The sequence below is a fragment of the Solenopsis invicta genome, chromosome 8, assembly GCF_016802725.1.
Source record: "Solenopsis invicta isolate M01_SB chromosome 8, UNIL_Sinv_3.0, whole genome shotgun sequence".
Taxonomy (NCBI): Eukaryota; Metazoa; Arthropoda; class Insecta; order Hymenoptera; family Formicidae; genus Solenopsis; species Solenopsis invicta.
Genome location: NC_052671.1, coordinates 22441506 through 22467520, shown reverse-complemented (window position 1 = coordinate 22467520; position 26015 = coordinate 22441506). Strand labels below are relative to the sequence as shown.

The following is a 26015-nucleotide window of genomic DNA, read 5'->3' as shown; positions in this document are numbered from 1 at the left end:
TTTTTTGTTTTAATAAGAAAAGTCAGTAATCCGCTTTACATTGTCAAAATTACTGGTTTGTGTATTAAAAGTACGTTTGAATTGCAATCTTGCTATTTATCAAATTTTAATATCGTTGCGTTTACATCAAAGTTACTAAAATGGTTCTCATTCATATTGATTTGTCTCCTAGTAGCGATTATTTTTAACTTTTAATTTGCTTAATCGAGTTTATTATTTGTTTAGTAAGTAGAGTATATATTATTCATTTAAATAAAAACGGTGAGCTTTTAATTTCTATTTTGTGTTAAAGTGGGTTTTACAGAAGCCTTTTTTCCATATTTTTCAACTAATGATTGAAAAATGTGTTTGTGGATAATTTATAATTTTTCCCATTCATTAAGAAAATAATCTGCTTTTTTATGCATAGTTTTAAAAATGTTCGTGTTTTTTTTCGTCAATTGACTCCTATTTTCCAAGACAATTTAATATAATTTCAAAAAGATAATATAATTTCGATGATTCTCAATGCTACATTTCTTCGAAAATGCATTTCATATATTGTATCGCTTCATTTTACGCGTATCAATTTAATCAACTTCTACTTGATACGCTTGTATCAAGTTAATGCAGCGTTTACATCGTGCATACTAAATGTTTAGTTTGAATGTAGTACCCTGATACACGTATTAATAAGACGATTTTTTAATTATATTAAGAGTGACTTATAAAATTTAATTTAGTCTCGTTAAGAGTTGCATGAAAGAAAATAAATTTAGTTAGTCTCATTAAAATTAAATTCAGTTAAATGTTAAATTCAATTCAGTTAAATTAAATTAAATTAAATTAATTATAAAAAGCAATATTTACTTTAAATTAGAATGTTGTTTTTCAAAATTACATTCCTGTAAATAACAAAATAATGGCGGTCGCCGGACAACGAATCTTACTCAATCAACAAGACTGATCTGATCGAAGGAGCTTCGATTTCGCTCTTTATATAGGCTAGGATATAGACAAGAGATGTCGCGGGACGATTCCTCAAGTTTGCGGAAAATTCGGAGCGATAGTTTTTCGTAACGCATAGCCTTTAGGAGCCCGCACCGTTAAGAGCTCGCGCTTATAGTTCGCGCGATGACGCGGAGATCGTACGCGCGACATTTTCAGATGGTCGCGGAAACTGCGCGACTTGGGGCTCGCATGTGCTAGGGCCGTATTATAATTTTTCTTGACTTCGCGCCTTATACGGATACGAAAATTTTATTGGAAGTGTACCGATAGCGAATTATGATTTCTGTGTGGATTTGGATTTTATTTAATTGGTCGGGGGGTAGTTCCGAATTGACTCGATTGATTCGCTATTATTAAATGATTTAATACGGATGGCGCGGAAAAATGGAAAATTTTATTCGCCAGACGTAACACTTTAACTTACGTTAATTTAATTTTAACGTAACTTTAACTGATTAAATTTTGTATTTATGTACCTTAACGTAACATAAATTAATTTTATGTTCCATCAAACTGTAACTTAATTTAGTTAAAATTAATTAACTTACCCAAACCTGCTTATATGTAATAACTTTATTTTTTGTTAGTTTTCTATAAAATTAAAATTAGATTTTATGTTATAAGTGAACATAAAATCAAAATTTCATAATGTTAAAATGTCTGATTTGTATGTTTTAATAACAATAAATTAATATTTCTTGATAAATTTTCTAACAGTTTGTTATTTTCTCTTTTATATGAAAAGTGTGAATATGTAAATTTTTAAATTACTTCCTAATGTGATATTATTTAATTTTGAAGGATATATGTCAGAGTTGCTAATGTAGAAGTTATTAATCTATAATTTTAATTCATTTGTATTACAAAAGAGATTATAACATTTTTTTTATCAAAAATGGAATAAAAAAAGTCACATTATTGAAAACATGTATATAAAAATTAACATATTCTCTGTTTTAACCCTTAAACACATAAGTGGATCTGGGAAACCTTGCCAAAAAAACTTTACATTTTATCTGAGTTAAGCAATGAAGTTGGTCAATCGTAGCAGTCGATAGAGGAGACTTCAAACTTTTTTTCCACCTAGCCCGAATCTTTTTTTTTTTATTCTGTCTTCACACAGTAAACGATCGAAAATCTAGGGGAATTTTCAATATGTAACACAAAATAAACAACTAAAACAGGCTAGTGAGAATCAGCGTGATTTCGCTGAAGAGGGCTCCAAAGAGAGCCGAAACGTTCGTTACTTCTGATTCATTTTGAATAAATAATTGTTTGAACATTGATTGTGTTTTGCGCTTTTAAACCCGCGCTGACTCACACTAGCCTGTTTTAGCTGTTTATTTTGTGTTAAATCTTGAGAGTCTTTTAATACTTTATTTTCAATATGTGTTTAACGGTTAAGGTAAAACTAATATATTCTTTTAGATGTAAGCGTAATATATTGTATACGTATATTTTATAATAAATATTCTATTATTTTGTTTTTATAAAATATACTCTTTACACTGACGAAAGAATATTTGGCATTTGTAACTATAATTATATAATTGAATGTTAAAGCAATTATAGTTAGAAACTCCACTTTTATATTATTGCTATTACACTTAGTAACAATAAAACATAATATTATCAATTAGTTGAAAAGGCCAGTGAGACGAACAAAAAGGTGTAGATGTTCGTGTAATTTAAAATACATATTTATTAGTATTTCGAGAACACAAACGTTTCGACTCTACGGAGTTTTCTTCAGTGTGTGTGTATTCTTACATTACAGACGCAAAGCGCAAACAAATCTTCAAAACAGTCTTTTAAATACAGTAGTCCGGGATTTAAAGCCCATGGTCCAAAACTTCTATTCTTGCTTCGTCGATTTCCAGTCCGCGAAACAATTTGTGTCAAAAATTCGGTCTACATATCGCTTCTTGTTATACGACTCGTGCAAGTTAATCGATCTCCGACCAATGATACTTTAAAAATATGACAGAATAAAATAATAAAACCAAAATTTGCTAATAGCCGTTACGCGCGTTTTTACAAGTTCTGTGTCAGTTAAATCACATATTTTATGTAGATAGTTAAACTTACGGTTCGTCGTTAGAGTCATTGTAAGGCATGTTCAACTCTGATCGCTTATAATGTTAACGCACAACGATTGATCTGTATTGATCGGCGTGACAAGGGAGATTGAACACTTCTGATGTTGCGAAGCGTGCGCAAACCGCGTATGAGTCAAATATTTCTTTGTTTACAAATCTATTCCTTATACACTTTCTTTGTTACATATCAAGTTTATTTAAAAAAGTGTTGTAACAGTCGTCTAACAGTTCCGTATCCGTTTTTTGATTAAGGCTATTTTTTTGTTCGTTAATGTGTATCATCTCGGAAATTAAGCGTTTGTGATAATTTGGTTCAAAATGAAGGATTTTTACATTATTCCAATCGATCGAATGACGTTGTAATCTGTGTTCGCTAATAACGGATATTTTCGCTGTTTCAAGTTTAGTGTTGTTTACATGTTCTTTGATTCTTGTTTTTAATTTTCTCTTTGTCCTACGTACGAGGCATTACAGTTGTTACAATTTAATTTATAGACGACGTTGCTACATTCTGTTTTTATGTTCTTGTCCTTGTCCTTGTGTGCTTTAACAAACTTGTAACGCTGGTACTTTCTCGGAGTCGGTTACGGGATTTTAGGTTCAGGATAGGATGCTCGGATGTGCTCGCCGGGTGTCCGGGTTCGTATTCAATGATAACGCCGTGGTTTGGTAGTGAAAACGAAAGAGGTTAAATATATTTGGCTATGCTTTAGTACAGAAATGAAATGATACAGATCCGATATTGTTATCGGGTAATACTGAACTACTCGAATAGTATTGCGGCACTTAATTGCGCGGTCGTCGGCCCGCGTGAAACTAAGAGAACGGTCACGATGTATTCGCGGCGTACTTACTATTTAAACGGAGCGGATTCCAGAAGCTCCGGAACGAACGGACAGGAATTGTGCGCCAAGCGCTCGGAAGTAATGATCGGAGGGCCGCGAAGCGGCTAACTTATCGTACAGTTAAACGGGCCGTTATTGGCCCGCGCGGCGGACAGTCGCGATACGCGGAATCGGTAGTACTCGGTGCAGCGAACGGTTCCGCGATACGCGAATGCGGTCGACGGTAGAGACCTAAGCGGTCTCTCCCTGCGGAGTGTTGTCACTCCGTAGGGAACAGGTTTGCGGAATGAGCCTTAGAACGGTGTCGGGCATCCCCGACGGTGGTGCGGGTCTCGAGAATCCCCGAGAACGGAATTGCGGGACGGACGGTTCCTGTTGGCCGAGAATACCCAGCCGTTAGGACCGACAAGTATTCCCGTCGCGAGAAAGTTAGAACGAGAATGCCCGTTCCGGGGAAGTGCTTGAGAATGCCCAAGCTAAGGAGCGTCGAGAATACCCGGCGCAGGAGCGGAGTAGGTTTGAGATCGGTGGCTCGGAGTGATCTGATTTCGGCTGCTCGCTGCCGGCTTATATAGCAGTCCGCGCGGTCGTATGTACTAGTCAGCGCGCGTGGTGGGGCCGGCCGGAGTAGGGACGCTTGCCGAGCGCGGCGCGCGGCACGCATGGTAGCGCGTGATCGCGGCATGCTTAGCTGAACGCGCGCGCGTGTTTGGTCTTACGCGTTGCGTTCGGCGGCGGAAAGGCGTAACGTTACAAACTTATCTAGCTTATTTAGACATCTAAAACCTAGTCTAATTATATCTTTATTCAGGGACGTAAATATTTTTTCAGACACGTCTTTTAAATACGAGAAGACCAAATACTTTTTTCTTTTCACGATCGTGTCCGACACGTCGATCAGGTTCTGAATTCCGTTATTTAATTTCGTATTAATCAATTTTTTTATTCTTATGTTGATTTTGTTAAAAATCAATTCTATTGGGTAGTCGTTATTAATTAGGGTGTTAACGCAAAATTTTTAATTCTTTTTGTGGTATTGCGGGTGTGATAATAACGCTCGATCTACCATGCTGTAGATGGTCTTTATTTTTTGGCTAACTGGGTGGTGTGAATAGTATGATAAGTATCTACCTGAGAAGGTAGATACATTAAAAACATTTTAATTTTATACGTTTCATATACAAATAATTATTAAAGCTAAATAAGAAACAATTGTATGAATATTACTATTATTCAATCTTATCAAAAATATGAACGTTAATAAATATTACATTTCAATTTCCAAAATTATTAAATCAGTTCCTTCTTGCAGGAATTATATATGAGTGACGCATTTTTCATTTAATTTTACTTGTGTCTTATACAAAATATACATAATTTAAAATAATTTGCAATAATACAGATAATTTAATTAGCATATTCAGATATGTCGTTTATTACAGGTAGTCATAAAAAAAAATTGGATTTTGTGACTGGGGTGGCAACAGATAAGTGAGTACTTTCAAAATGGTAATTTTTATGTTATTGTATAAAAACATTAAATATTTTTATTTTCAGATGTAAAATTATTAATATAGAAGCAACTAAATTTGTTATACAAAGACAATCGTACCTTGATAATGTTAAAGGTTTGTAATATATTAATATAATACATTGCGAACTTATACAGCACCGATTGTTGAAGGCTTTCAGAAAAGTTTCAACCTGCAAGTCACTGCAATATTGAAAATTTATAAATCATGTTACGTATATGCTGTAGATGTTCAGCAATGAAAGTATTGGAAAATATTGGAATGCACTTTTAATAACGACATTAATTTCTGAAAACAATATTTAATTTAAACTTGTATAAAAATTGTATGCTAAAAATAGTAAAATATAAAGAATTAATGTTAATGTAAAGAATTTAAAAAGAATTATTAGACAAATTTAATACAAAAAACTGTGTTCTCTGTACAGACTACTTTAGAGAATTTCCAATTACAATACATCTTATATATACTCATAATATGGATTATTCAACAATGTAACTTTAAATTCTAATAATCTACTTTAGCGTTACGAAAATGTAACAAATCATTACTTTTCAAATAATGGTAACGGTAATGCGTTACTTTTTAAAATTAGAAACGAATAATGCGTTATTTTTTTAAAGTAATGTGTTCCCAACCCTAGTATTAATTATTATATTATTTTTTTTTTTTGTTTCTATTTATATATTGATATTAGTTAGCTATTTTATAATTAAAAATTATCTAGTTACTTATTTTATTACAGATGTATCTTCTAATTCAGTATTGGATAATAATGTCAAAAGCCAGTTGTTTTCCACTTTTTCCAAAGTAGAAAACGTTAAAACAAACAATATAAACAACTTAAATTCTACACATATGAATAATACTGAAATACAAGGTATTAAAGCCCATATTATTGATAATATAATGTTCATGACTACTTCCTAGTATTTTTATGTTTATTATTTATAAGATATTTTAATACTTATGACACTCTTCCTCGTGGAGTCATTAGTTTCCGAGCAAAATGCGCGTCGTGTTTGCCGGTAAAGTAAGTGCTATGCACTTGTTTATATATTTTTAAAATTACATAGATTCATTAATTGTTATATGCCATTTCGCTTTTTAATCGTATAATAGAAAGTAGAAACTAAGTAAAATTACGATTAAAAACTGTTTTATGATATGACTCTTTAATAGAAGCGTAAAACACGAATGACTCCACGAGGGCAAGTGAGGAACAAAAAATGACGAAGGAGAATAAGACATGATAATTTTTTTTTCTGTAAATAGAGAATGATAATGAAAGTAATGATCCTGATTATGATCCTGATTATATACAAAGTGAACAATCGTCAATTACTAGTGATTTTGAAGAAACAGACAAATTAGATGCGTGTGAAGATAATAGTAAATGTAATAAGCGTTTTTCTAATACACAAAACAACGACTCGGCAATATCTACAGGCATAGATGTGAGTAATAATCAGGCATGCGAAATTCGGCAAGATGATCAAACAGAAATACCTACAAAACTTACTGGCACGAAAAAATATATGTGTGTCTTCTGTCACAAAATGCAAACAAAGATTGCTCGACATTTGGAATTAATTCATTCTGAGGAACCTGACGTTCAAAAGTTCAAATATTTACCTAAAGGTTGTAGTGAAAGAAGAAAAATTATCGATAGTTTAAGAAAACAAGGAAATTTTAAATTTAATATTAATAAACAGTATGAAAATAAAGGATTTATTCCATGTAGGCGGCCAAGAGAAAATAATCCTAAATTACTTAAAAATTATTTGGCATGTGGAAGTTGCAAGGGCCACTATTTGAAATTATCAATAAGACATCATTTTAGAAAATGTACAGGTCGGAGTGGAAAGCAAAGTCGTATTGTTAAAGTAATGGGTCGGAGGATAGAGGGCAAATGTCATAAAGAAGCTGATGAGAAAGTACGGCGATTAATATTACCAACAATGAGAAGTGATGGCGTATCATATAATATTCGTTACGATGATTTACTGATATTATACGCAAACATCCAGTCTAAAAAATATAGGCATTCAACGCATCATATAAAAATGATTCGAGCTCGACTGCGCCTTGTAACTCGCCTATTGATAGCAATGAAGAGTATTGATAATAATATAACATCTTTAACTTCTATTTATGATCCAAAATATTATGATACTTTTATAGACGCTGTAAATATTGTTGCACAATATAACAAAGAAAAAGATATCTATGAAAAACCTGCTAATGCATCTAACCTTGGTACTTACGTGAAGCATATAGGCGAGCTCTTAATAACAAAATGCATAAAAGAACATAATGATACTATGAAAATAAATACGAAAAACTTTTTAAAACTCTTGACCGTTGATTATGGATCAAGTGTTAACAAAACTGTAGTCGAATCTCAAACTCAATTTAAAAGACAAAAGAGCACAAAACTTCCTACAATTAATGATATAAAAACATTGCGCAGTTATCTATTGAAAGTGCAAAGAGAATCATACAATAAATTGCAAAACAAATTTCTATTATCTGCATGGATTTCTCTTGGAGAAGCTACTTTAACATCAATACAATTGTTTAACCGTCGTCGGCCAGGAGAAACTGAACGAATATTAATTTCCGATTTTGAAAATTACGAAAAAATTAATGACAATATCGAAACATTCAATGGATTACCTACAGATAAAAAAGAACAAGCACAAAAATATGTGCGATTTTGTATTCGTGGAAAAAAAGGAAGAACAGTTCCTGTAATACTAAACGAACTGAATTTGAAATGTTTACGAACATTTTTACAGTTCAGACATGAAGCTAAAGTACATCCATCAAATCCTTACTTATTTGGTATTCCAGGACATGACAAAGCTATTGAAAAATATTTATGTGCATATAAAGTTTTGAAGCGTTTTGCTAAAGAGAGTGGAAGCGAATTTCCTGAAACAATAAGTAGTATCAAACTTAGAAAACATATAGCCACTATGGGAATTACGCTTAATTTAACAGACAACCAGATTACAGATTTGGCCAATTTCATGGGCCATCATGAAAAAATACACAAAGAAGTGTACAGAAATCCTGTAATAGTTAAGGACATTACAGAAATCTCACAACTTTTAGAAGCTGCACAAGGTGTAAGAGATGAAGCAAACAATTTAATTGATGAAACTGACAGTGAGGACGCAAGCGAGACTGAAAATAGTACAGATATGATGGAAAATGATGACACCTTTCCAGAAGTTAACTTGCAACAATCAAATGACAGTGAGTAGAAACTTTTTTAATTTTCAAAATATAAATTGCTTTTTCAAATTTTAACCTATTTTTAACATAGACTCATCATCTTTCTCAACATATAAGGAACGTACAAAGACTGAATTAAAAGCAATACGGAAAAAAACTCGCAAATCAAAAGGTGAGGATGTTTATCTTGTACATTCGATTAATGCAAAGTAAAGGTTAAACAAAATTTTATTACCTTATTTGATTAACAATTACGATTGAAAATTTAATTCTTAATTAGAATAAACTATTAAAGTGCATTAGTTGTTTTGAAATAAATCTTGATAAATTCAATTTTCAGTCAATATAATAAAGTGAATCAAGTTGTATATAATTATGATTAATTCAATCAATTCCTTAAAACTAGTAGTTTTTGATTAAAATGAATTATTAATTAGTTTTAATCATTATTACTTTTAGTTTTTTTTTTAGATTTATAACATTAATTGATAGATGAAACGAATTGATTAATATAAAAAGTAAAATAATTTATCGAGTATATCAATTTGAATATTTTTTCAATAGGACAAATATTCTTTAAGAAAATTTTTTGTATAAATTATAAACATAATTTTTGAAATACGATTAAAAAGTAATGATTAACGATTAATTATTATTCTTTTTAAATATATGTTATTTCAAAACATTGTCAAAAATAAAAAAATTTTCATTGGTTATATCATTGTTACCTTTGAGAATATGTATAAAATTTGAGCACCATTCTCTTATTGGTTTGAAAGCTTTTTTTATGTTGTTTGTCTTTGATTCTTATATAAAATCACATTTTCTAGTATTTATTTGCAAATTTGATGAGAAAGTAACATTATGAATGAAATCAAATTTTTTTATATACAATACATTAGAAAACTAATAAATATTTATGTATAAATTTACTTAGGTTCACTTACTTGCTTAAAATTTATTATACACTAAAATTACAAGAAGATATGGTCATTTACGCTATATAATAAGTCAAATTGTTTCTTTGCTGATTTTAGGCATTGATAACCAAGACATGTCATTGAAAAAAAGAAAAAATTCAATCTTCAATTTTTTAATTTCGAGACTTTTAGCTAATGTATAGGCAAAACAAACTTATTATGACTATTATGGATATTATAGCTACCCCTATTATCTTCGTTATTAGATGACAAATTTTAACAGTTGCTTATATAAAATTATTCGTTCAGTAGCTTCCCGTTTTTTAATGGCGCTAATATGCCAATACATAATAGGTAACAATTGTTATGACATTTTTACTTTTGAGCATTTCTATACGTTTTCAAGATACACTTTATCACTTAAATACACATGCTTCCTCATTGTTTTGAAACTTGAACATATTATCACCTTCTTCTTTTCTATTAAATAATAACAAAATGTAAAAGATTCATTGATATACAATTTGTAAAAATAAATTTAATTTTTTGTATGTTTCTTCATATTTAGATGAACCTATTAAACGAACAGCTTGGACAGAAGATGAAAAAAGAATTATACTAGAAACATTTAAAACATCATTACAAACAGATACAACAATAACTGGAAAAGAAATGCAAAATCTCATATCTATCACTCCTTGTCTGGCTCAACGAACAGTTCCACAAATGAGAGCATGGATATATTCGCAAAAAAAAAAATTTTAATAAGTTTTAAAATTATTTACTACAAAAATTGTCATACTACTTTTTCATATTAAAACGAAATTTTTTTCCATTTATTTTTTTTTAATTGCTAATTTGTAATCTTACTTGCCTTTATTAAAAATAAAAAATAAAAATATCCAAAAAATGTTTTGTTCTTCCTTTCTATTATAGTCACACATACACGTATATTTAAGAAATATGCACAACATATATAATTACAATTAAAAATTGAATATCCAAACACCAGTTTCGTTAAAACGTAATTTACAATTAAATTAAGAGGAACAAATGCATGGGTTTGTAAAATAGCACGGAAATCGTGGAATATTAACAATTGATGTATAAAAAATAATTTTTAATTATAAAAGTCACAAATTAATAATCCTCCGCAGCTTTTACATATTAATAAATGCCAAACAAATTTTATGAACATTATATTTGAAAAAAATTTTTTTAATAATTTCTTTGACTTAAAAATAACTTTTTAAAACAATGTCTGCTGCTAGAGTAAACATTATGCAACGTTCACTATGAGATTGTAAAATCGTAAGAGCAATCTTACGCTCGTAATGCAAATAGTTGACAACTATGTCATTCTTTTTATTACATAATATAATTTTATATGCCGAATTCATATTACGGTACATGCTAAATTTAATTGCATTTGGAAGTCACGTTCGAGGCCTTCAAACTAGATTAAAGAGTTAAAAAATTAATATCTAACGTACTTCTCAAAAATACGTAGACAGTATATACCTGTAAAAATCGTTGCAATTCAACTTTAATGAAAACACAGTGATCATCCTACAATGTTTAAATAGATTGTTACGAAGTAATATTAACGGTTGCCTTTAGAATTTAACATAAATTGTACAAGATATACCTCACGAGCCAACATGTACGAGCTCACAACCTTCGTCTTTTCTCTGTAAGTTAAAAAATATAAATTTTAAAAAGATACCAATAAATTAAAACGGGATTTATAATATGGTATCTACATTTTTTTCTGCGATGTATTCTCATCATTTTAATTCATTTGCTCTTGTATCAACAATAATTAAAGGAATATGTATACAGTTAAAAAATAGAAGATTCCTATTTTGAAGATGTGCTAATAAATTAAAATGCAGTTTGTTACACAGTAAGTTTTTTTGCAATCTCTTTTTCATAATGCCTTTCGGTAAATTATTTTTATAATTTAATATTGGTGTGTAAAAAAATAAGAATAGGTGAACAGTTTTCATTAGAGAAAACTACAGGTTTGTTAAATGAATATATATTTTTAAAATTATTATTACAAATGCAAAACTTATAAAAAAGCAACCTATAAAAGAGCAAAACCAAAAATAATGAAGCAAAAGTGCAGATAAAGTAAATGGTATTATAAATCCCTTTGTATTTTATTAATACATACTTCAAAATTTACTAACAGTGTATTTTTGTAATTGTAATGTTGTGTCCAACAATTACCTTTAAACCGTTTTTCTCAAACTAGAAACGATTGAACCTGTATAGTCTACTTCAAGGGCATAAAAATGTATTTATTGGCAGTAATGGGTTAACGTGGGGACATATATTTTGGAGGGAATTGTACGTATGGGCTATTGTAGAGACTTGGAAGCATAACCTTAAATCCTTGTATGGAATCCCGATCTATATCAAAAGAATATTGAGCTTATAATGTTAAAAGTTATACAAATTGATTATTATTATGCAAAATACAGCATAACTAAAATTTATAGCTATTGGGTGACATCGTTTGATTCACGTTACATTGAATCGTAAAAAGATTTAATTATATGCATCCGAGTCCCTATAATAGCCCATACGTACAATTCCCGCCGAAACATATGTCCCCACATTAACGCATTGTTGCTAATAAATACATTTTCATGCCCTTGAAGTAGACTATACACGTTCAACTGTTTGTAGTTAGAGAAAAACGGTTTAAAGATAATTGTTAGACACAACTATATGTTTACTTTAATATTAACACTGTTAAAGTGTTCAAAAATAAAATTAGACACTCTCCAGCATTTTAGAAACAAATTATGTTCATAACTTTCATTTGTACTGAATTGATAACTCGGTTGCAACAATAGCGTGCAGGGAAGTTATACCCATCAACTGTTATGTTAGACTGACATAACTATAAAATTATTTAATATAAATATGACTATGATAATAATTCTAAATGTGTTAAGGTGTTGAGTAATCTTTAACCGCTGTTCAATTGCATCACTAGTGCAGACGTTTACGTTTCGAAAATATACTTACAATATGTTTAGCAATTATCTCGGTACCATTTTTCTCAAAACAGTAAACGATTGAACCTATACAATCTATTTTAAGGCCATAAATATGTATTTAATAATAACAATGGGTTAATATGGGGACATATTTTGGCGCGAATTGTACGTATGGGCTATTATAAGGACATATTTTGGCGGGGACTACCTTGACACATTCATAATTATATCCACAGTCATATTTATAAAAAATAATTCTATACTTAAGTCAGTCTAACATAACTGTTGACAAATGTGACTTCCCTGCATGCTATTGTTACAACCGAGTTACAACAAATAAAAGTAATGAACACAATTCCTTTTTGAAATGCTGGAAAATATTTAACTTTATTTCCGAAGCTTCTAACAATGTTAATTTTAAAATGAACATATATATTTCCAATATATGTGTCAAGATAGTTTCCGCCAAAATATGTCCCTATAATAGTCCATACGTAAAATAGCATCAAAATATGTTTCCATACGAAGCCATTGTTGCTGATAACTGTAAATTGATAAATTGATTGCAACAACAGTATGGAGGAGAGTCACACCTGTCAACTGTTATGTTAGACTGATTTAAATATTTATTTAATATAAATATGACTAAGGTTATGATTATGAATGTATTAAGGTAGTTCCCGCCAAAATATGTCCTTATAATAGCCCATTTATACAATTCCCGCCAAAATGTGTTCCTATAATAGCCCATACGTACAATTCCCGCCAAAATATATATGTCCCTTCATTAACCCATTGTTACTAATAAATACATATTCATACCCTTGATATACACTATACAGGTTCAATCGTTTGTAGTTTTGAGAAAAACGGTTCAAAGATAATTGTTAAACATAACTATACGTTCGACTTAAAATCAACATTGTTAAAAGGTTTGAAAATAAAATTAGACACTTTCTAGCATTTTAGAAACGAATTACGTTCATAACTTTCATTTGTTGTAAATTGATAACTTGGTTGCAAGAATAGCATGCAGGGGAGTTGCACCTGTCAACTGTTATGTTAGACTGATTTAAACATTCATTTAATATAAATATGACTAAGGTTATGATTATGAATGTATTAAGGTAGTTCCCGCCAAAATATATCCTTATAATAGCCCATATATACAATTCCCGCCAAAATGTGTCCCTATAATAGCCCATACGTACAATTCCCGCCAAAATATATGTCCCCATATTAATCCATTGTTACTATTAAATACATATTTATGGCCTTAAAATAGATTGTATAGGTTCAATCGTTTGCTGTTTTGAGAAAAATGGTACCGAGATAATTGCTAAACATATTGTAAGTTTATTTTCAAAACGTAAATATCTGCAATAGTGATGTAATTGAACAACGGTTAGAAAGTACTAAAGATCTTAACGAATTTATAATTATTACCATAGTCATATTTATATTAAATAATTCCATATGTAAGTCAGTCTAACATAACAGTTGACAGGTATGACTCCCCTGCATGCTATTGTTGCAACCAAGTTATCAATTTACAACAAATGAAATTTATGAACGTAATTCGTTTTTAAAATGCTAGAAAGTGTCTAATTTTATTTTTGAAGCTTTTAACAATATTAATTTTAAAGTGAACATGTAGTTATGTTTAATAATTATCTTTAAACCGTTTTTCTCATATCTGCAAACGATTTAACCTGTAGAGTCTGTATCAAAGATATAAATTGTATTTATTAGTAATGATGGGTTAATGTGGGGACATATATTTTGGCGGGAATTGTACGTATGGGCTATTATGAGGACATATTTTGGCAGGGATTGTACGTATGGGTTATTATAGGGACATATTTTGGCGGGAACTTAATATATTCCTAATTATAGTTATAGTCATATTTATATTAAATAATTCCATATTTAAGTTACTCTAACGTAACGGTTGACAGGTGTTACTCTCCTGCATGTTCTTGTTACAATCCATTTATCAATTTGCTACAAATAAAAATTATGAACGTAATTTGTTTTTAAAGTGCTGGAAAATGTCTAATTTTGTTTTCGAAGCATTTAACAATGTTAATTAAAATTTTTTTAATAAACGTTAATTTTTAATGTTACATGAATTGTATTAAATCCATTAAAATTTATGAAAATGTAGCGGATTATATTGAATCTGAAATAAATTTAATTACCCACCAATATTGCTTACAATGATTTTTCATAGATAAGTAGTTGAGAGTAAAGTACAATACCATCCGGGTATTTTTTTACATGGATGGCTAATTTTGTGGACTTTTAAAATAAATTTCCGAAGTCCTCAAAATTACCCATACATGCAAAACGTTAATATTATGCAAAATACAGCATAATTACTATCTATAACTATTAGGTTACATTACTGAGGTCACATTATATTGATTTAAACAAAAATTTAATTTTATAGATCCATGTCTTTATAATAGCCCATAAATGAATATATACATGTCTTCATATTAACCCATTGCTGCCAATAACTAATATGTCCTTGAAATAGACCATATAAGATAAATCGTATCTATTTTTAAGAAAAACGGTGTAGATGATTGCTATATCTATCTATACTAGCTAAACACGATCTAATCTTTCTAATTATATGCTTATAGATAGACTTTTTAAAATGTCCTCAAAATATACCAAAGCTATATATATATATATATATATATATATATATATATATATCGATACGTATGTTCTGTGACTAATAGCAACTTTATATAGCAGAACGATAACTGCAGAGCAACTTTTCTGAAGTCATCGATTTCAAAGTGCATTCTGTTTCATGCGTAATATGTAAAATGTAATATTTATTGTGCATTAAAATTAAACATTTCTACACTTTTACTTCAACGATTTTAGAAAAATTTCTTGAATCATTATTGATGTGTGAAACTTCTAATGCCCAAAGAAATACGGTATATGTGTACAATAATTTTTTTATTTTACTCTGTTCTATTTATCTTATTGCTTATTTTATTTGCTATTTAATTTTATTATTTAACTTATATTTTTACTTATTTTACTACTTTATTTATTTACTTTTCAGATTTTATTTTATTTTATTAATTATTTTATTATGTCTTTAGTAACTAACCATAAATGTATCTCCAAATTAAAAATGAAAATAAACGTAACTTTAGTAGCGTTTTTTTGAAATTTATTTGCACTTTTTAAGCCGTATAAGCCGTATAAAGCAGATAAAAATGAGGTGAGAATATGGAGCTATTATCAAAGTTTTATTTTCTTTTAATCTTTTATTGGATATAATAGTAACAATGAAAAAAGAAATTAACATGCAGATAATGATAAAAGAAAGAATAATGCGAATAAAGCTATTACAAATAAAAATAATGCAAATAAAGAATAACGCCAATAATAAATAATGCGAATAATAAATAACATCCATAATACAAATAACGATTAACGCGAATAATGAATAATAGGCAATAATATGAATAACGAATAATGCGAATAATGAATAACGCAAATAACAAATAATAGTTAATAATATGAATAATGAATAATGCGAATAAGAAATAATTTCTATAATACAAATAACGAATAACGCGAATAACGAATAATAGCCAATAATACAAATAATGAATAATGCGAATAATGAATAATGCAAATAACGAATAATGCAAATAACAAATAAAATTTTATTTAAATAATCATCTAAATAAAAAATTATTCGAAAAATAACGAATAATGCCCAACTCTGATAGCAATAATGTAAAAATAGAACTTCTCCCTTTAACCATAATTATTTTAACATTTAATTATAAGTTACAAATGCCAAATATACTTTTGCCAGTGTAACGGTATATTTTGTAAAAGTAAGTTAATATAATATATAATATCTAATAAAAACATTTATAATTATAAAATTAAAATTTTACGTTTTAATAGTCTAACAGAAATGTTCTTTAATATAAATGTTTTGAAAAATAATTGTTTTAAAAGAATTGAGTTTAAATAAATAATTAAAATTATGTTTAGACATTATAATAATTTGTTAGAAAGAATGTTATAACTTTTAACGTATAGAAATATTCACTTTACATGCAAAAATTATGCATGTCTCTCCATTCTTTAACATAGATAATTTCTTTAAGTAATCACTGTGCTTAAAATAAAGTTCAACTCGAGTCAATTTAATTTGATATTACATTTATTGGGTCTATCTCCATTAGTTTACGAGATAAAAGGGATGGGTTCTTATACGAGGACACCCTGTATATACATATTTTAGAATATTTTTGTCGAATAATGTAATATCCGTGCGGACTGATATATATGCTTCAGTCCGGCTGCTATTCCAAGCGCGCGCGCGCGCGCACTGAGCAAGCGGCCCGACGCGACCGACAGATGACGCATTTCCTCGGGAGTCAGATAAATCACTATGGGCATATAAGACTGCCAGTGAAACGGTTTTCCGAGTATTCACTAGTGAAAATATTTCCTCTACTTCTTAGGAGTGTCTATAGTATAGATTATATGGTTCAAAAGTACTAGTAATAAGCGTATTATATACGTTTGGTTTGCAATCATGGTTTGTTATACGATTGCGTTTACATCAAGGGTACTAAAATGGTTTTAATTTATGTCGATTGTCTCCTTGTAGTTATTAATATTTTAAATTGTAATTTGCTTGATTGAGTTTATTACTTTTTTTGTGAGTGAAATATATATATATATATATATATATATATATACAGGGTGTTTCAGACCACCCGTACACCCCTTTTCTCTTCGCAGGATTAGGACCAATCAAAAATATGTTCAGACGAAAGTTGTAGAGTTTCAAAAGATGTATTCAACGATCTTATCAGTTTGACCTTGGATGGCGTCGCCAAGGTCAGATCGAAATCACATTAAGTTTTTTAAATGGAACACCCTATTTTTGATTCCAGAATCTAATAGCTGGTGTCAAGACCTTTCCAAAACACTATAAGAATGTTTATTTTCGTTGACTACTTTCCGAGTTGTGCGGCTTGAAAGTTACACTACCGCCAGCATCAGCATTACTCAAGATGTACCATGTGGTGGTTACTTAGTCGGATTTAATCTTGTGTGTGGGTGTGTGCGGGTGTGTGCATACGTGCATGCGTATGTATGGGGGAGGAAAAGGGGAGTCAAAGTTTTATGTACTCTGCTTTTTTTATTAACTGGATTGATTATGTTTGATGATCAATCATGTCCAGATTGACTGTATGCATTTTCCCGTGCTTAGCATTATCCAGAATGAACGACGTGGACGTGACGAGAATTTCATCCCATTGGGGTGCTTGATTCACGTGAGTCCCCTTGCCTCTCACGTTTGGGGTGCTTGATTCACGTGAGTCCCCTTGCCTCTCACGTTCGGGAATGAATGAGTGTATGTTTTGTTAAGCGACTAAATGTTCAAAGTGAGCACCATTCTCTGCGATGCAAGCATCAACTCTATTTTGAAAATCATTGGTTGCTCGAAGAATTTCCTCGGCACGTAAGGATCGAATTGCTTCACTTATTCTACGAATCATATTATCCCTCGTAGTCGGACGTTCATGATAGACCAAGTTTTTTATCCTTCCCCAGAAATAATAATCAAGGACGGTGAGATCTGGTGATCGGGGTGGATAATTGATTGGACCGTATTTGCCTATCCACTTGTCGGGGAACATAGTATTTAATGCCGCACGAGCAACTCTCGATGTATGAGACGGACATGCATCTTGTTGGAACCACATGTTCAGGCGCAATTGCAGAGGAATATTTTCTAGTAAGACAGGAAGATCTGTCATTATCAAGGCGGAATATCTATCACCGTTTAGATTTTCATCAAAGAAAACAGGACCTATGATTTGACTTCCAATAATTCCACACCAAACATTGACTTTCCAAATGGTTTGATGATCTACTTCTCTCAACCAGTGAGGATTATTTTGTGCCCAATAACGAGAGTTCCAAGTATTAACAGATCCATCACTTTTAAGTGTACATTCCTCAGAAAATAAAATTTTCAAGTGGAAATCAAGTGGTTGCTGTCTTATAAAGTTGCAAAATACAAGTCTCTGTCTAATATCGTTATAATTCAACGCTTGATGAACAGACATTCTGTAAGGGTGAAATTTATTTTTTAGAATGCGCCAAACACTGATTTTACTAACACCAGAATCTTGTTCTCGTCGTCTTAAAGAATCATAAGGGTTCAATTCTGTCGATGCAAGAATTTCCACTGTTCTTTCATCCATAATCGGACGACGAATTTGTGTACCTTTGTTATGTTGAGGCTGAACGACACCTTTAATTTTGATTCGTTTAGCCAAATGTGAAAAAACATTTCGCGAGTGAGGAGTCCGATCAGGATAACGTTCCCGCCACAATCTTTCCGCTGCAATGAATGTACCTCGACACTCACCTAAAATTAGCAGCATATCATATGCTTCTTCATTGGAATAGGACATGGCTAAATAAACCTAGACTAATAAAGAGGGTCTGATTTTTGTTGCGCGATTGATACTGATATGACGGTTATTGAAGACGTAGGTGACAAGTTTGAGAGAGTTATTGTCACTCGTGTTGAGTTGAGTCACAATAGCGTTGTGGTGAATACATCTCTACTACATCCTATGCAAATAACAATATGTATAAAATCACGAGTTAGACATCGTTACGCAGAAAGCCGCGCTCGTTATTGCTCGTGTGCTACCGTTAAAGTAATAATGTAATTACATAATATTATGACATACATATGTATGTGACTATCTACGTTCGCGACAGCTAACTTTCACGATTTTTCATGATCTGTTTTTGTTGGCCCGGCTCGCGTGTTTACTTTCTTTGTGTCGGCTGCACGGCTTTCTGCGTAACGCGTGATTTTATATTGTTATTTACATGGTGTTGGCGGTAGTGTAACTTTCAAGCCGCACAACTCGGAAAGTAGTCAACGAAAATAAACTTTCTTGTAGTGTTTTGGAAAGGTCTTGACACCAGCTATTAGATTCTGGAATCAAAAATAGGGTGTTTCATTTAAAAAACTTAATGTGATTTCGATCTGACCTTGGCGACGCCATCCAAGGTCAAACTGATAAGATCATTGAATAGATCTTTTGAAACCCTACAACTTTCGTCTGAACATATTTTTGATTGGTCCTAATCCTGCGAAGAGAAAAGGGGTGTACGGGTGGTCTGAAACACCCTGTATATAAATTTATTTAAATAAAAACGTAAGCTTTAAATTTTATTTTCAATCTTATATGTTAAAGTGGTTTTACAAAAGCCTTTTTTTCCATATTTTCAACTAAATGATTGGGAAATGTTTTATAATTTTTTCCATTCATTAAAAAAATAATTTACTTTTTTTGTGCATAGTTTTAAAAATGTTCGCGTTTTCTATTGTTAATTAAACTCTTTTTTTTTAAGACAATTTAATATAATTTCAAAGAACCAAAGATTCTTAATGCTAGATTCTTTCCAAAATGCATTTCATCGATTGTATTGCTTCATTTTACGCGTATCAATTTAATCGATTTCTCTTGATACGCTCGTATCATGTTGATCCAGCGTTTATATCGTGCATACTAAATATTTAGAACGAATTTGGTTTGAATGTATTACCCTGATACGCGTACCAAGATGATTTTTTAATTATATTAGATAAGAGTGGCTTATGAAATTAATTTAGTTTCGTTAAGAGTTGCATGAAAGAAAATAAATTTTATTAGTCTCATTAAAATTGATTTCATTTAAATTAAATGTTAATATTAAAAAAAAATATTTATGGTAAATTAGAATGTCGTTTTCCAAATTAGATTCCTATAAATAACAAAATAATAAGAAGGAATCGTTATATAAAAGTATTCTATTTATACATAAATAGAAAAAACTTTCGTTTACTATTTTTTTTTTTACATACGTAAGTTTATTTCGTAAAAAGATTGTAACGATGCACCTCCGCATCGTTCCCCCTGGGGCCACGAACCGCTCCCCTGTCCGGCCGAACACCCGCCGGACAGACAAACAGGCGCTACGCGCCGATAATCGCCTCACACACGCGCGCGTGAACGGTCCGACAAGCGCGCCGTTAAACGCCCGAAGTCCGCGCGCACGCGCACGGATTCGCATGCTCCTGGCGTTGGAGCGACAGAGAGGCGTACGCTCAAGCGAGAGCGCGATACCGGACCGATCTCGGAGCAGCGGGGATGCTGTATTCCGAGAAGAACCGAACTCCACTCGAACATCCCCGACTCTCCGAGATCGGGGTATAAAAGGCGGACGATCTCACAGAGAGATCGACTCTTCTCTGGTCCAGCCTCCGAGCCAGACCCAGGAAATCCGCGTGGTAGAGCGAGCTTTGTCACCGCCGAGAGATCTCGGCGATTTCCGTTTCCGCTTTCCCGGCACCTAGGGAATCCGAGTGGTAGAGCGAGCTCTGCCACCGTTGAGAGATCTCAACGATTCCCTCAAACCAATCTCCGTCCGAGAGTCCGCGGTAACGACTGCCACCAAGGGGGTAGAGAGAACTCTGCCTCCATCGAGAGATCTCGGCCTCCATCGAGAGATCTCGGCCTCCATCGAGAGATCTCGAGGCAGCCGGCATCGACTCACGTCGGGGATTCCCTACTAAGGGAATCCCGCCGCGCACCTGTCGTGAATTCGCGGAACACCGGCGCGGCTTCCAACGTAGAACGTCCCGACCCGCGCGCGTCGCGGATCAACAAAGCCAGCGACGACGTAAACACCGTGGAACCCTCGCGACGACACCGAACCAAGCGAGCGAGACCGCGCTATCGTGCGCTCTCTCATACCGGCCGCAGGCCGGGTGCGAGCGACCGAGAGCATGTAAATAGATCCCCGTTCTGTAAATACCGCGTCTTATTATTGTAAAATCGCGTCACCGTACCGTCGCGTATACACCTCGTGTATCCCCGAACTACAGGCACATATTGTCAGTATTCTATCTCAAATAAAGTAATTTCTCATTAAACGCACGTCCGATCTCGGAATTGATTAACCCGGCAACCTTCCTTCGAGCCCTGGCTTCCCTGAGCTCGTCCGCGCTCGGACAAAACACAGGTTGTTACAAGATTAATAAAATAAAGTTTATGTATTTTAATATAACTAATTACAGTCAAATTATTATTTAACCTTGCAAATTGATTAATAAAAATAAAACTCAATCACAAATAAATGAGATAAAATATACATACAAAGAAAATGTAGGTAAGATTAAATTAATAAAATTAAAACAAACGTTTTACAATATGGAAATAAATGCGTATTTTTTAATGTTATAAATTATAGAACTAAATTTATTTAAAAAAATTTAATGTTAATATGTTAATAATGTTAATAAGTTAAATGAATGGAAGAACATGTCAAATTGAGTCAATAAAAATTAATCAAAAATTTTAAAATAAAAGATTATCTTTTTTAATGTTATAATATAAATTAGAGAACTAAAAATAAATTTACTTTTAAAAAAAGTTGAAGTTTAATGATAGCACATAAAATTGAATCAATGAAAATAATAGCAAAATTATGAACAAAAAATAATAAAAAACGAACATTTTTCAAACATTAGATATTAATTACATACTGTAAGTATAATTAAATTGAAAATGAAGCTTAATTCTTTATATAAAGAACTAATGCCCTGAGGTCGACTAAAAAGAGGGTTAAACATTATAATCATGACGTTGATAAAAAAAAAGAATTTTAAATAACGTACACGGAAAAAAAGGTATATTAATAGTTAATGTACCTGCTTTGCTATAAATGTAAGAATTTTTTGTGTTTGGTCCTAATAAATATTTCTTCATAGTTAATACATCATACATTGAGAACCACCAAATATTATTAAATTTTGTCGGTAAAATATAATATTACCATATATCGCAATGTAGGTTTATTACAAAAGCACCTAAATTACTCAAAAATATAAGAATATTAATATTAAAGCTTGCTTTATTAATAATTAACATATCTATTCTTGTCCATAGAAATTCAGTATTTTCATAAAAACTTATTGAGTATTAGCAATAGCAATAGCTATGGTAATAATAAAGATATAATGATTTTCATGTAAATTTTCGTATATTAATATACCAATTAATATACCAGTTAATATACCAATTCTCGTCCCGAATTTAAGTGTTTTTACGTGTACTTTTTGAATATCATCTACTAAATCTTTAAGGTATCTACGAATATATGACGACGTTAATGTAAATGCACATATATTAATAGTTAATACATAAATTCTTTTTCAGTATTTCAGTGTTTTTGTGGGTACTTTTTAATTAGTAATTACTAATTAGTTATGATAACAACTAATTTATAACGATTTTCATGCAAATTTACATATATTAAAAATGAATACATATATTCTTGTCAATAATTTTATTACTTTATGTCGCCGGCTTATTTGTAAAATCTTTGTTGTATTTTTAATCATTTTGTTCAAGGATATTGTGGGTTAGCTTATGGTATCAGAAGGTTCCACAAATAATTGAACGTTATATGTTCACGTGTTCTTTAATAGAGTAGCTCTTTGTTACAAATGTATATTGTGCTAGTGTGATCTTTCTCTTTGGTAGTGGCTTAGGCGACGCCCGGAGGCGCCTAAAAAAGTCGGTCAGTTGCCGAATAAATTTCGTATGAGTTTATCCTTCTTTCGTTTTCTTTTCTCCCGCTTTTCTGCGGGGAGAGATCGTCCTGGCGTGGTAGGACGCGGAGAACGCGGCGATGGAGCAACCGGGACGACGACGACGCTTCTGGGCCTCGGCGGAATGCTCGTGGCAGGCGTAGGGGACGTCTGGATACCGCTGAACGTGGTCGCAGCGGAAGGCGACGTTTGGGTCCCTTGACTCCTCGTTACGGCGCACCGGCGGCGAGAGTCGTCGTGATGTGGTAGCTCTATTCCCCTTAGCTTCCAGGGAAAGAACGCTACGTCTTGGTCGAGTATGGGGGCACCCTGGCACCCGTCAGGACAGATGCACCCCGGACAGTCCGGGTGCGGGTAAGGACCGGGACGGTCCCGTCGAAGACGTCGACGAGGCAGTTTGGCGTGCCACGAAGCTCTTCGACCAAAAGACTGAGGGCCCTGGAGGGAGCGCACCTCGTGTTACACCAAGAGAGAGGGCCCGTGCAGGAGCGCACCTCGGGTTATACCAAGGGAGAGGGCTTGTAAAGGAGCGCACCTCTGGGTACACCAAGAGAGAGGGCTCGTAAAGGAGCGCACCTCTGGGTACACCAAGAGAGAGGGCCCGGAAAGGAGCGCACCTCGGGTGACGATTCTCGAGATCGAAGGGCCCAAAAGGGAGCTCAGCCTCGATCGGAGGATGCGTGCTTGACGGGTTGCGGTCGCGTATTATATGCGCTCGGTGGATGCATTTGACTCCCGAGAAAGCGGCCGCCTAGCGGCGGCGCCTGAACTAGCGCCGGCGCTCACGCCCACGCTGGCGCCCGCGGCTTGCCTGCGCGCTCGCGCGCGCGCGTATGTTGGTGGCGGATTTTGGTTTGCCACATGACCCCCTTGGTTGTCTTAAAGTCCTTGGAATCGGACTGGTGGACGTGATATTCGTCCGCTTCTCGTCCGTTTCTCATTGGATACCTTAGGTGTCTGTTCTGTTGTGCTCTGATTTTGTTCCGTTTCTTCTGGTTCCAAAATGTAAGCGGGTTTTAATCTATCGATTGACACATTGATGGCTCGCCCGTTGATGAGGATCTTAAACGTCTTTTCTCCTCTGCTTAGGACCTTGTATGGTCCGTCGTACGGCGGCTGTAGCGTTTTCGTCGGCGCGTCATGTCGTAAGAAAACTTGTTGTGTCGTGGCTAAGTCTTTAAATACAAACGTGGCTTTTTGTCCGTGCCTTCTTACTCTTGGTTGCAGGCTTTTCATTGTTTTCTTCAGATCCTTTACGAATCCTTCCGAAGTGTCTGTTTCGCTGTCGGCTTCGTTGAGAAACTGTCCTGGTAACCGAATTGGTTCTCCGTAGACCATTTCCGCCGGTGTTGCTTGTAGATCCTCTTTCCACGCGGCCCTGATGCCCATTAAAACGATTGGGAGTATCTCCGCCCATGCTTCGGTTTGGTGGCTCTTTATGGCTGCTTTTAATTGCCGGTGGAGCCTCTCTACCATCCCATTGGCTGCTGGATGGTACGCTGTGGTATGGAGATGAGTGGATCCAGTTAGTTTTGTTAGCTTCTTGAATAGTTCGGACTCGAATTGTCGTCCTTGATCTGTAGTGATCCTTGTTGGTGTTCCGAATCTTGCTATCCAATTTGTGAAAAACTGTCTGGCTACTGTTTCGGCCGTAATGTCGGGAACAGGAATTGCTTCCGGCCATCTCGTGAAGCGGTCTATGATTGTCAAGCAATACTTGTATCCAAGCGATGTTGGCATGGTTCCGACTAGGTCCATGTGTATGTGCTGAAATCTTTTTGTCGGCCCTAGAAAATTCCCCGTTGGCGTGACTGTATGTCTGTGTACCTTGGCTTTTTGGCATTGCAGACATGTACGTGCCTACGCTCGGCAGTCCCGTTGGATGTTAGGCCATATGTATTTCTGTCTGACCAATCTCTCCGTTGCTTTAATGCCGGGGTGCGATAGTCCATGCAGTGCTTGGAATACTTGCTTTCTAAATGGTTCCGTTACGTAGGGACGCGCTGTCTGTGTTGATGTGTCGCAATACAGTTTGATTTCAGTCCCGGGTATCGGAATTTTTGTTAATTTGAGTGACGGCTGTATGCTGCCGTCTAGCAACTGTTGGAGTTCGGGATCTTTTTTCTGTGATTTTGCCATTTCCTCGAAGTCAGGCGTTTTCTGTATAGCCTCTACTCGAGATAATGCGTCAGCGACTACGTTGTCCTTGCCGGCCACGTGTCGGATGTCTGTTGAAAATTGACCGATGAAATCCAAGTGTCGCGCCTGCCGTGGGGAACTGCGCAATGGATCTTGCTGGAATGCGTATACCAGCGGTTTGTGATCCGTGAAGATGGTGAACTTCCGGCCTTCCAACACGTGCCGAAAGTACTTCACCGCTGCGTAGATTGCCAAAAGTTCCCTGTCGTACGGACTGTATTTCACTTGAGCTTGGTAGAGTTTCTTGCTCATGAATGCTAACGGTTGCTGGTTTCCGTCGATTTCCTGGTGCACCACCGCTCCTAATGCTGTGTCTGAGGCATCGGTGGTTAATGTGATTGTTGCTTCTGCTTTCGGATGGGCCAATAGTGTTGCCTTTGCTAGACTATCTTTGCAAAGTTGAAACGCTTGTTCCAGCTGATGGGTCCATTCTATTGGAGTTTTCCCTTTTTATTTTGGTCCTTGCAGTACGTCGTGCAG

General features: G+C 33.5%; 1 protein-coding gene across 1 annotated transcript; it reads left to right on the top strand.

Moving 5' to 3' along the window:
- Positions 1-6670: 6670 nt before the first annotated feature.
- LOC120358525 lies at positions 6671-10401 on the top strand. Its single transcript, XM_039453006.1, has 3 exons — positions 6671-8730; positions 8801-8881; positions 10198-10401. The coding sequence occupies exons 1-3, from the start codon at positions 7005-7007 to the stop codon at positions 10392-10394; spliced, it is 2004 nt and encodes a 667-aa protein (XP_039308940.1). The 5' UTR covers positions 6671-7004; the 3' UTR covers positions 10395-10401.
- Positions 10402-26015: the final 15614 nt, after the last annotated feature.